This window comes from Fusarium redolens (assembly GCF_020744475.1).
Source record: "Fusarium redolens strain MPI-CAGE-AT-0023 chromosome Unknown BKA55scaffold_7, whole genome shotgun sequence".
In the NCBI taxonomy this organism is placed as follows: domain Eukaryota; kingdom Fungi; phylum Ascomycota; class Sordariomycetes; order Hypocreales; family Nectriaceae; genus Fusarium; species Fusarium redolens.
The window spans coordinates 2,580,211-2,593,774 of record NW_025763670.1 but is presented as its reverse complement, the minus strand read 5'-3'; the positions used below and the strand labels follow the sequence as shown (position 1 = coordinate 2,593,774).

Sequence of the window (13,564 nt, the reverse complement as noted above, 5' to 3'; positions counted from 1 at the left end):
AGAAAGAATTATTTAAAAGATATATAAATAACTAAGAGAATACCTCTAAGATAAGGATAAATTAAACTATATAAAGAAAGATACCTCTTTAAACCTATTAACCTTAAGGAAGGATTATTAAGATTTAATTAATAATAAGTAATTTAAATAACGAATTTTACTAGATAAATAAAATATAAAATTAGAAAAACACTTTTAATAATATCTATATAATAAAGAATTATAAATAACTTTTTAAAAGAAGAAAAATATATTAAAGACTGCTATAAAGGAATTAACTATAATAATAAAAAATATAAGTTACTTTACTTAATAAGTTTAAGAAAAGTAATATACCTTTTTATAAAAATAAAGCTATAAAAAAGCAATAATAAGCAAGAATAAAAAAGACTTAAATTAATAAGTACTCTAGGAGCTATATAAAATAATAAACCTAATTACCTAATACTAAAAGCTTAAATTAAGGGAAGATAACTAAATATATAGATTAATAGCAAAGTAAAGAAAAACTTTATTAATTTAAGAATAATTATAAAGTTAAGAATATTATAAAGAAAGAAATAATTACTATACTAACTTATTAATATAGAAAGGCAATACTTTAATTATAATAATAATATAATAAATTAAAAGATTAATTACCTTAAGGTCCTTATTAAAGGAAGGAATTAAAAGATAAGTTTTAATATTATTATTTTAGAAGAGGAGATAAATATCTTACTTAAAATAAACTAGCTTAAATAATAAAACTTATATATTAACTAAAAGACTGGCTAAGTTATATTTCCTAATAACCCTAATAGTAATAATAAAATAATTATAATAAGTAATAAGAGATCTTAATTTATAATTAAGAGGATTAGTATAAACTAGTATAAAGTAAAGACTTTACTACCTTTAAAAGGAGTATAATATAAGTATAAGATAGGCTAAAAATAAAAAATAAAAATCTTAAGTATCCTCTAATAATAAGACTTATAAAAGAATAAATTAATTATAATAAGCTAAGACTAACTTAAAAATATTCTAAAAGAATACTAAATATATAATAAACTATTTAAAAAGGAATTAAAAATAAAAGTCCTTAAATACAGTAAGTAAGATTATAAGATTAATTTTATAAATAAAAACTACTATTCTAAAAGCTATATTTACTTAATTAAAAAAAACTATAAGTTTAGTAAGAATATATTAATAAGATATTAAAGAAGGATTATATTAAAGAATTAAGTTTATTAGTAATATTAGTAATATTCTTTATATTAAAGAAAAATATAAAAGATTAACTAGTTATAAACTATTAACTAGTTAATATATATATTACTAAGAATTAAACCCTACTTTTACTTATAATAAAACTTAAGAATTAATTATAAAATAAAAAGATCTTTATAACTTTAGACCTTAAGGGAGTATATAACCTTATTTATATTAAGAAAGGAGATAAATAGAAAATAGTATTTAAAACTAAATTTAAACTATTTAAATACTTAATAATACCTTTTAGTCTTATTAATATACTTATAATATTTTAATAAATAATTAATAATATACTTTAATAATACCTTAATATCTTTATAATATATTACTTTAATAATATCTTAATTTTCTTAAATAATAAAAAAAAATATAAAAAATATATTTATAAGGTCTTAAAAGTATTATAAGATACTAAGCTATTAGTTAAATTAGAAAAGAGTTACTTTTATATTATAAAGGTAAACTTTTTAAGATATATTATTATACCTAAAGAAATCTAAATAAAAAAGAAGAAAATCTTAATAATAGTAAAATAAAAAGTATTTATTAATATTAAAGAAATATAAGCCTTTTTAGGCTTTATTAACTACTACTAAAGGTTTATTAAAGGATTTAATAAGATTATAATTTTATTAATAAAACTAATTAAAAAGAGAAAATCCTTTAACTAAAATAATAAGGCTTAAGAAGTATTTAAATAACTTAAAGAAGTAATCCTTAGTAAACTAGTCTTAGTAATATTTAATCTTAAAAAAGAAATTAAGCTAGAAATAAATATATTAGACTTTATATTAAGAAGATAAATTAATTAAAGAGATAAGGAAAGAAAGCTATATCCTATTACTTTTTATTTATATAAATTGCATAAAGCAGAGCTTAATTACTTAATTTATAATAAAGAATTTCTAATAATAGTTAATTACTTTAAAGAGTTTAAATATTATTTAATAAGAAGTAAGTATAAGGTTAAGGTTTATATTAATTATTAGAATATTTTATACTTTATTATAACTTATAAACTTAATAAATAATAATTATATTATATAAAATTCTTATATAAATTTAACTTTATAATTATTTACTAAAAGGAATTAGAAAATAATAAAGTAAATATAATTAGCTAATAACTAAACTATAATATTAGTATTATTAAAGTAAAAAAATAAGTATTAAAAAGGAATAATAAGGGAGAATATTAATTTACTTAGAAGATAGTAATATTAGGATAGATATAAGCAGAAGTAATTAAAGAAATCCTAAGGGAATTATAAGAATTTATTTAAGAATTTTATATATACCTATTATATAAACACTAAGGAGTTATTAAAACCTTAAAATAATTATTATAATAAGGCTATAAGATAATATAAAAAGTAATAAAAAAGGTTATTAAATAATATAATATTTATATTAAAATAAAAGTATAATAATATAAACCTTATAAAATACTATAACTAATAAAAGTTATAAAGTAATTATAAAGCTTAATTACTATAGACTTTATAACTAAATTACTACTATTAAAAGATCCTTTAACTAGAATCTTTTATAATAATATTATAATTATTATAAATAAACTAATAAAGTTCTTAATTTACTTACCTTATAAAGAGGTAATAGATATAGGAGTTATGGCCTATATTTTCTATAATAAGGTAATAAGGGAATAAGGACTGCTAAGAAAAATCCTATTAGATAGAAGACTAATATTTACCTCTAAATTCTAGTAATTATTTATAATACTTATAGGAGTTAATTACTAACTTATAATAGCCTTTAGACTGCAGGCAAATAGCTAAATAAAATAAATAAAATAAATAAATTAAATAAATTAAATACTAAAATAATACTTTTAGTATTATATTAATTATAAATAAGATAATTAGGTTAAGAAGCTACTAAGCGCTTAGCTAGCTTATAATACTGCCTATAATAAAAGTATAAAACTTATATTATTTAATATAAATATTAGATTTATATTTAATATATATTATAATACTTAAGAACTTAAGAATATAAACCTAGTAGTAATTATTATAAGTAATAAGCTAAGAGAAATATATAATAAACTTAAAACTAAGCTAGAATTTATTAGAAAAAGAATATAAAAATACTATAACGTACACGATAAGCGGACCGGACAGACAAGCAAACCGGACACCTTACTTCTTACCTTAAAGGCTATTATTTAAATAATTCTTAAAAATTCAAATTAAGCCTAAAATAGCTAAAAATAAGGGATAAGCTATTTAACTAAAATATCTTTATATTATAATTTTCTAGGAATTTTAGCTATTTTATTTTATATAGTTTTATTATAAAATATGTTAATACTGTAATTTACACTGTATAAATGAAGTTTTATATAGAAGATAAAATAGTTAAAAATCTATAAAAATGATTTTAAGTATAAATAGCTATATTGTATTTAAAATTATTTTTACTGGATTTTTAGCTATTTTATTTTAGTGGTGAAATGCTATAGGGTAGGCTATTTTTAGCCGCACAGTGTGCTGTCCGGTTCGCTTGTTTGTCTGGTTCGCTTATCGTATACGTTAACCCTAAAAGGTTAAAAGAACTAACCTTTATAAAAGGAGATATAATTTACTTATTTATTAAAAACATTAAAACAAATTAATTAAATTATAAACTAAATTATAAGTACTTAAGACTAATTAAGATTAAATAAAAGATAGGGGAAGATTAATATAAACTAGATCTACCTTTAAATATTAAATATTACCTAATTTATTATATGTTAATACTTAAATTAGCTATAGATATAATATATATAAAAACTAGTAATAAATTATAATAAATTATAAGACTAGAAATATATAAAGTAATAGAAATTAAAAATATATAAAAAATTAATAAATAAAAGATATATCTAATTAAATAAAAAAACTACTTAAAAAGTAAAAATATATAAAAACTAATAAAATACCTTACTAATACCTAGTAACTCTTAAAGAACTTTTATTAATAACCTTAAAAAGTAAAAGATTAAAAATCAGGTTCTAGTTAATAATATTAGCATTACTAAAAGACTAAATATCTAGAACTGCTATATCCTCTTCTTAAGTAATAATATTACCTATAAAAGAATTTATATTATTAATAATAAACTAGATACCCTATATATATAATAAACACTTCTAATAATAAATATAAGATAATCTTATAATAGCCTTATTAACCTCTTATTAGGCCTTAAGAAGCTTTTCCTTAGCTTCCTCTTTTGCCTATTTTAGGCAATTAGACTTATAATTTAAATAAAAAACTAAAGAAAAAATAGTTAATAAAAGACAATAATAATAAGGGAAATAATATATAATAGGCAATTATAATACTAAAAGCATTATAAGATTAACCTTATTAAATATATTTAAAATAATAAGAAAAATACTTAATTATTTTATAATAAAGGCCTTTAGCCTTATAGAAGGAATAAGGCATAATATTAAAACTAAATTTTATAATTAAATTTACTAAATAAATATACTCTAAAGTCTTATAAGATTTTAACTAAAGATTCTATAATATAATAATTAATAAGGTATACTAGGAAAATAATAAAGAAAGAGAGTTAGTACTTACTAAAGCCTAATATAAGAATAGGGAAATATATAGATCTTAAAGGCAAGACTTAACAGAAAGGAGAGATTATATTATAACTTATATAGCTATATTATATAGCCCCTATAATTTATACCTATTATAAAAGGATTACTTTTTTAATAATAATCCTCTTTTATTAAATTACTTAAATTATAATACTTTAAGATTAAATTACTATAAATTACTAATAATCCTTAGAAATCTAACCTTTAAATTACTATTATTCCTTATTAAGCTATTAGGCTACCTTTAGTATATAAAATATATTTATTAGCACTTTTATAAAACTTAGCTTACTAGCTATTAATAAAGCATCTTTATATTAATAAGCCTAATATATATTACTTAATTATTAAGAGATATAATACTTTATAATACTTAGTATTATGCCTTATATAATTTGTAACTATAAACCTAATATAAACTAGTTTACCTGTTTAGAAAACCTAACTATTATATTAAGAATATATTATATAAAAAAGTAAAGTAATTTAATAAAATAATATTTATTAATACTTTTATTTTATATTTTAAATAAATTAATAATTCTAATTCTTATTAGACTTTAGCACTTAGGGACTAAGTAGGCTTATATATTAACTTAATTATTAAGCTAAATATTAAGGTACTTCTCTAAGTATATTTTTATTTTTATTAGTAAGTAGAATTATTATAATTTATCTTAGTACTAATATATATACTTTAAATTAGCTAAGTTTTATAATAGTTGCAAATATTTATTAAGTAATAAATATAAAGCCTATTTACTTAGGTAATTTCTATATTACAACTAAGATCCACCTAGACAATCCGTACTTTCCCACTGTCGAAGCCATTGGCGTTGTTGGTTCCCATGTCATCATGGGCAACGGGAAGCACATGTTCAATTCGCGGGAGGGAGATAGTCACTACCGCATTGACGTCGGCTTGCATAAGCCTGAGGACTTCCCTACCACTGCAGGCATTGACTTTGACGATCATGACGGCGTCAAGAATCTCCTCCTGCAAGACGAGTATTTCGGGTCTTATGCACCGGAGTTCAAAGACATTATCTGCCGCAGCGAAGGACCTTTCAGGCCGTGGCTGATGTATCACATGTCGAACGACAGACTGAACTGGAATGCCTCTGAGGATGTAACCCTGATAGGAGATGCTGCTCATGGCACAACGCCATTTGTAGGTGATGGTGTCAACTGTGCATTGCGCGACTCGTGTATTCTCGCTGGCAACCTGAAGGAATTTGGTCTGACGAAAAGGTCTACTGTTGAGTAAGAGAAGGAGATGCTTCCATAGGCTATTGACGGGATGTCACGGAGCATACTGAGTGAGTTTCAGTTCTTTAAAGATGACGCTCTCAAGTCATTTCTAATTACTATGACTTCTGCTAAGCCACTTATTGGAGCATCAGATGGTCACTAATTAGAATTAATTACTATAAGACAGATGACTTAAGTGCGGCCCTCTCTTCTTTATCAGTCATAGAGGGACCAGTGCAGGTCCAATAAAGATCCTAATTGGGGTGGTGCTAGTCGCCATGCAGAATACGCCTGGTACGACTTCAAGGCTTCCACTTACACCCAAAGAGCTGTCCATAGTCCGACAGCTCTGCGACTCAATGAAACTCGACACCTTGGAGCCAGAAAGAAAAACACAGCAAGTTCTTAAGTAATTGGCAACTGTCAAATCTCTCACTTTACAGATTACAGCGAGACCGATGAAATACCGTATCAATTCATGAAATTGGGTAGCCACTTCGCCCATTTGACCAATGATCTCAAATAGCAAAATATCAGATCTTTATTCTCTCATCTGCCAATTATAGCTGCAGAATAGCACTAGCGGGATCCACAGGCGCTACCCAATTTCATGAATTGATACGGTAGACCCAGGCAAGTCAGCTTTGGCACCGAGGACAGGTAGACTCAGCCATTGACAGGGTCTCAACGTACGCAGCAATCCACCCTTCTTTGCATATCTATCCGATTGTTGAACGAGCCGCATCAAGGACAAGCGACAAGGTAAAAAGATCCCAGGCTTAGCTTAGTAAAAGGTTTCGAGTCAGTTTGGTTTAATTAATTACAAATCAGTATACGAAAATTCTTTAAGCCTGACAGGCTTAGTAAACTTGACGGACTTGGCGGACTTAACGGATTTAAGTACCAGTTACTATTTTGAGACTATTCGTATTTAACAAAGCGAGAATTATATAAGGGTCCATGAGCTCTGCTTCGTTACTTATTGCATCATTGTTATTTTTTGTTTGCAAGACTGACAGACTTTGCTTTAATTACCTACCTCTATTGAGACAATTACACCTACACATACATCCACAAAAAACTTCCCAATAGGCGTCATGTCTCCTTCTATTCACAACCTGCCGCTCCTTGGTCCTATCGTCGGCCTCAGCACTTGGACCTTTGCAATGGAAGGCCTGCTATATGCACGCCGAATTCCAGCGCTTTCCAAGTACGACGTCACTTTTGATCCAGCTACTGTCAAGAAGCAGAAGGCAGAGAAATTGCCTCCTTACGTTCAGTGGCCGGCTGACAATTTCAACAACTTGCTCGAGCAACCTACTCAGTTCTACGCCGTAATGCTTGCCTTGACCTTGTTGAATGTCAAGGACAAGATGACGGTACGCTTGGCGTGGGGTTATGTGGGCCTAAGATTCCTTCACAGCATCATTCACGTCACGACCAACAACCTTAATCTGCGTTTCCCCACCTTTGCCATGAGCTCAGTTGTGCTTTTGGGGATCACAGCCAAGGCAGCTTGGGAGCTTCTCTTTTAAGGCAGAAGCTTCCCCAATGCATGCGTCACGAATAGTCAAGTTGAAAACCCGTGCCTCGGTGGTATACAGTATCTTTAGAAAAGGGGGTAAACAGGAAACTGGGACATGAGGTGTTTTGATCGACCATGCGTTCAGCTTCGGCCTATACTATGTACAACATGAGAGCTGGTTCAAAAGCTTGGGGGACTCGAGCGTGACAAGGCATGGGACACGCAACTCGAACTCCAACAAGTCTTGCTTATATAAAACTTTGGTGGCATCCAGAAAAGGGTTGAATTACATTAAAATTGGACCTTTATAATGCATGTGTCAACACATAACTGAAATGGCCAAGGAAGACGTGTTTCTCGATTCATTCTTACTACTACCCGTCATCAAGTTCGTGATAAAAGCCGTAACTCACACAGTATCAAATTCAGGAAGTCAGCAATGGAGACGCAACATACATACTCATAAAGCCCCTCTTCAACCTCTCCGGAATTCCAGCAAGGCTCTTCAGCTGACCCACATCACTCCATCCCAATCCTTGGGCCAAGGTACCTACGAAGTCCTGCTGTCCCTGTTCCTCCAGCGAAGGATTTACCCAAGCCTCGTGAATATCTTCATATTGCTGCTTGAAATTATCGTTTGGCTTGACTGGAGCCCACGCATCCTCAGCAGTAACCACATCAGGGAGATTGCGAACTGCAGTTAGCTCTTGGAGGTCGGCATCCGCAACCTTGTAGGCTGGGAATGGATCGGGGGACATGGTTGGCTTGGGTGCAGTGACCCTCACGCCTGTCATGAGAGGAGGGCTGCCGTCACTGTTATTGAGTAAATCACCAACGTTGTTTCCACTCTGGCGCGGATCAGTTCGTCGGTCATCTAAAATGCGTTAGCTAGGAATTCCAAGACGGTACAAAAAGCTTACATCTTGCCCATAGAGCGCTCGGAAGCATCTGGATATACCTCTCAAATTGCCAATCCTCTCCGGGATTGCTTCCATCCTCATGGATTACTTGAATCTGCAGGGTCGAAGTCATAGGTGTTGTCAGTCCCATTGGCTTACTGAAAACGTCACTGCCTTCGAAGATTGGAGCACTGCCATCACTTGTCTTGACAGAACTTATGGCCATCTTGCATTCCGCAACAAAAACAAATGTACCAGCCCGGACAGTCCAAGGATCTTCCTGTCCCCGCTCTGGTTTGTCATCGGGGTTTAACAATCCAGACTCAGCAAGGAAGTTATGTGCTTCATTCTTGGGTCTCGTTAATGTCGACGCTGTAATGGGTTGCTGTTGCTGTTCCCCTGTAATCAGGGCAGCGGCAGACGCGAAAGATGATGCCGGGGAGTCCTGAAGAACAAGTTCGTAGAACTCGGACAGGCTGACAGGTTCGACCTTGGGATGATGATCGCCAAAATTGATATCGAAAGCGACGATCCAGAAGTCAACATGTACGCGGCCGGCAACAGGTGGGCCCCAGAGGTACAGCTCGGCACCAATCTGGACTGAAATGCGAATATGGATGAACCAGAAGTCGATGCTGAATCCCACTCCGACAGAGACACCAGCTGACATGTCAAAGTAAAAGGGTCGGTAATTGATAAGGAAATTGGCAAAGGCGTCAAACCAGGCAGAGAGAGGTCCTGCTTTAAACGCAGCATGGAGACGGCCTCCAGCCATGCATGCCTTGGTAGTGATGGCAAAATATGCTTCTCCAGAGATTGACAAGCCACCGCCCAAGTCCCAGCTAATACCTAGCCGAGGCGGGTTAGGATAACCAACAGGTACGTGGAAAGCTTGGTGATACCCGCCCAAACTGAAGACAAAGTCTCCTATCCTGGCCCTATCAGCGAGAGGTGCATCAAACCAGTAGCAGAGAGCAAATCCGCCAGTAAGATGACAGTTAGGACTAAGGATATAAGAGCGAGGTGACAGCTGCGCCTCAACCTTAAGGAAGCCATAGTCGAAATCCAAGACAGCTGCGATGCCCAATTCGGCATGGGCCAGCTTAAGTCGTGAATTAGAAGACGGAATATCGCAAACCGCTGCTGCGAAGATGCCCAGCTTAACCGAGTCACCAAACTGAACTGCAACCACTGCATCAACGCTCAGCATACGGAACGCAGAGAGTCTCATGCCGATGGCACCCCAGTACGTGCTGTCAAGTGGCTGAAACCATCCGCCGCCTGAGGGTTCTACAAGCTCTACAAGTACTTGCTGCGCATTTTCATTGTTGCTGAGTCGACCGCTGTTGATGAAGGGGAAATCCGACACTTGGTCTACAGAAGGCAAGCGAACGCTGCTGTTGTAGCCAAACCCACCGCAGATTCCGCTGATTTCAGCAAAAGCGAGCGTCATGAGCGGGCCGTTGAGCTTTGCAAATACGAAGACGCTCTGGAAGCTATTGCTGCTGTTCTTGAGAGTGATGACGCCGTAGAAGCCGGCTGCTTGGAACTGATAGGGACGGAAACCGATGATTAGGCCACCAGCATAGTAATCCATGGTGCCGTCATTGCCATGGACGATGATACCAGCGATTGTCAATGGACGTTTATCAAAGGATGCTGCCAAACCGTCGATGTTGACACTGATACTTGGCAGCTCGTCGAGTGTCTTGAATCTGGTGTTGAGGCTGAAGCCAAGAAGAGAGAATCCAATCGGTCCAAGCTGGAAGGTGGCGTCAAAGACGATTGACAAAGTCTTAGCCTTGTACTTTAGACCAACGTTGCTGATGGCCACCGGCCCTGCGGCCTTTTTGAATGGCGCTTGGGCACTGGGACCTCCATCGTCCATTTCATCCTCGGTGCGTCTTCTACCCTTTCGCGCAGTACCAGGGACCAGCGCTTGAGAGGACGAGGGCTGAGGTTTCATGAAGCCGTAGCTGAGTAGACAAACACGATCACCCTTTGCCACGTTTCGAATAATGACAGCGAAGTGACATCCAGATGGCACCAGAAGGTCTGATGGCTGTACCTTGTCAGGCTTGATCTTATCAGCAACAAGCAACTGATCGTTCTGCAAAACGCCGTTGTTGAGTTGATCGATATCCTCTCGGGTGAGCCCTGTAAGCTGTCCTGGGGCTCTTGGCGGTTTGGGATCCTGGGCGAAGAGGAAGTAAAGCTCATCGAGTGGCTGCGACAACGTACCGACGAGAGGAATTTCAAGCTCCATGGTGCCGAAGCCATTGATAGCTGCTTTGAACAGTCGCTTTGAAGGATCTTTGGGGCCCCATTTGGTGCTGTGGAGCTGGGAGAACAGGAATTGGAGATGCCCAATGTTGAGATTGGCAAGGAATTGGAATGACTCGATGTTGGAAGCGTCTTTCATCTTCTGGATGTTGATACGGAATGCGTCCTCGTTGTCACCGACTATCAAGGTGTCGTAGACGAAATCTGGTATATCAAATGAAGAACCAAGAAGATCTGTCAGGATGTCTCCGATCGTGGCATTCCTCTCAGCTGGGTTGAGTGCCGCGGAGAAGACAAAGCCATTAGACGTGTAGGTGAAGTCGAGATTCAATCTCAACCCCGCAATGACCAGGTCGCCAGAGATAGCAAACCTACTGCCCACGGATTTGGAACTATTTCCGCTCTGCCTCTCATATGTGTACTCAACAGACAAGGTGTTAATGGCAATTGATTTGATAAGCGGTCCAACGTGATTTTTGTCATCATCGTGGAAGAACTCAGCTAGCACAGCCGCATACAATCCATTAATGGAAGCTGTGAGCTCCCAAGACTTATTAGCGGAATCGTAGCCGAGAGTTCCAACAAAAGCTGCTGGGAGGTCGAACTCAGAATCCTCTGGAGGGTCGATCAGGACGGATATCCCAACGTCAAAGGTGAAGCCTGAACTGCTGCCCCAGTTAAAGTAGGCGGCGAGAACAACCTCGCCAAGATAAGGTTGAGGGGCCGAGCCTGGAGATGGCGGATTTGCGGTAGCCGCACAGCGAAGGGCGAACGATTCCTGCGATAACTCAATGGAAGCAACGGTTATCTGGGAAGGCAGGGTGTCTGGGATATCGACCACCGTCTGGCCAGGGATCAGAGTGGCAATGTCGATAGAAGACGCAGGGGAAGTTGTCAAGGGCTTCAGAATAGCCCACTTCTCTCCCTCTGGTTCCAAGTCCAGGTCATCGGATGTGTCAAAGTCTGGAAGATAGGTTCAGTCAGCAAAGACACAGAGAATAGCACACGGAAAGCAGGTGATAGCTTACCGTTCCATAGTTGTCCAGACAGAGTACCATAAGTACCGATAGATCGATCCCAATTGTAAGTGATCAGGAAGACAGGAGTATCAGCGCTTTCCCCACGGCCAAAGTTTGCAGAGACCTCGATGTCGAAAGAAAAGGAACCGAGTCTGGGATTCTGCGGATCTTTCCTTGTATCGAGCCCGATACGCAGTCTTCGTAAATTTGCGGCCGGCAGAACCTTTGTTCCGCCTTCTTCTTTGTTAAGAAGTTCATTGACAACCGTCTCAACATCGTCATCATCTGCAAGCCCAGCCAGCCAGCTCAGTATTCCGGCAAGTGGATCTGGGGAGAGGAACATGAAGGTAAAGTCAATCGTGGTAGCAGTGAATTGAACGCCGGCGAGCATCGAAACTGTGCCTCCAGCACTATTGAGGGAGCACTCGATGCTAAACGTCACTTGACCATCGAAGAGAGGCTCCTCGCCATTTTCTGTCACGGCCAATAGCATTTTGCTCTTGTATACGACATCTGCGCTCTCAATCACCAGGCCCTTCAGGGCAATTGAGAACAGATCCTGCAAGGCCTCAAACTGTGACAACTGGAACTGCAGGCGAGTCTCAAGCCGTTTATCCGCTGATGGGACGAACCACAGAGCGTTCCTTCTCGGTGCTGCATCAGCGTCTGGCTTGTTCAGCGTCACCTCGAGGTTGAGGATAGCAAGTGGGATGTATTCAGTCATGCCGCCCTGATTTGCCTGCTTGAAAACGTCTTTTACAGCGACTCCCGTGATATCTTTCATCTGGGCAAAGTCAAGACCACAAGTAAGCATGTTGCCGGTAGGGTCAATGCCAGGCGATTCAATGCGAGATCCTGTCGCATCGCCGCCGATAAGACTGGTTGAGCCGAATGTGAAGAGCAAAACATCACTGGCAGAGCTAAAGACAAGCGGCCAGGGTTGAGACAGGGAGAACTGGAAGCTTTCAATGTTCTTTGCCGGTGACTTTTCGACAGTGACGGAGCCAGTAGCGTCACCATCAAGGTTCTGAAACCATGAAATGGTTTCATCAGCATCGTGGAAATTGGCCGTCGGGTCTGGCGTGTTTGATAACATGATGACTTTGTCGGGATTTAAGCCTGCCACAAACTTATCCAAGTTGCTTCCTGATGCCAGAACTTGAACATTTTCTCCAGGACTTTTGCCGGCAGAGCTAGCATAGATGCTGTAAGTTGTAGCGTCGGATGCTTCCAAGGCCCTGTTGGTGGAGCTATCACGTCCGAAGGAGTCTGAGGATACCGTCATGTTGCTGGCCAGGGGAGAGAAAACTTCTTAGAGAAAGGTTTCTGTGCCTTGAAGACCCAGATGCAACAGGTAATGAATGTTGCTCCTTCTACTCCGGGAATTTGAGTAGGGGTTATCGATATGTTAAAGTATTAAGCTGTGAATTGGATTGGCAAGAGGTGAGCCGGGTAACTAAGCTTAAAATCAAAAGATAAAACAGCGAATGAGTAGTATACGTAGGAGAAAGGAAACAAATTGTGATTCTTGCCACCGCTCAGTTCTGGGGACCATGATAGACCCTGAGAAACATGTTCCCGAATACGCTGTCTAGCAGCAAGACAGTAACTTGGTGTTGCCATCAGAATTTTCCGTTAAATGCATGTTGATCAATGCATGTACAGTTTGTTCATGGGGTGTGTGAGTAGAGTACGGGCTGT

General features: G+C 35.7%; 3 protein-coding genes across 3 annotated transcripts; 2 read left to right on the top strand and 1 right to left on the bottom strand.

Moving 5' to 3' along the window:
- Nucleotides 1-5,742: 5,742 nt before the first annotated feature.
- BKA55DRAFT_689882 (uncharacterized protein) lies at nucleotides 5,743-6,153 on the top strand (the record flags this gene model as incomplete). Its single annotated transcript, XM_046199407.1, has 1 exon — nucleotides 5,743-6,153. One exon carries the CDS (start codon nucleotides 5,743-5,745, stop codon nucleotides 6,151-6,153), a length of 411 nt encoding a protein of 136 aa, XP_046050634.1.
- A 1,002-nt stretch (nucleotides 6,154-7,155) lies between these two features.
- On the top strand, nucleotides 7,156-7,719 carry BKA55DRAFT_567444 (membrane-associated, eicosanoid/glutathione metabolism protein). Its single transcript, XM_046192742.1, has one exon. It carries the CDS (start codon nucleotides 7,235-7,237, stop codon nucleotides 7,670-7,672), a length of 438 nt encoding a protein of 145 aa, XP_046050633.1. The 5' UTR covers nucleotides 7,156-7,234; the 3' UTR covers nucleotides 7,673-7,719.
- A 368-nt stretch (nucleotides 7,720-8,087) lies between these two features.
- BKA55DRAFT_510921 (uncharacterized protein) lies at nucleotides 8,088-13,148 on the bottom strand (the record flags this gene model as incomplete). The annotated part of the gene is made up of 3 exons (XM_046187654.1): nucleotides 8,088-8,536; nucleotides 8,583-11,807; nucleotides 11,873-13,148. The coding sequence occupies 3 exons, from the start codon at nucleotides 13,146-13,148 to the stop codon at nucleotides 8,088-8,090; spliced, it is 4,950 nt and encodes a 1,649-aa protein (XP_046050632.1).
- Nucleotides 13,149-13,564: the final 416 nt, after the last annotated feature.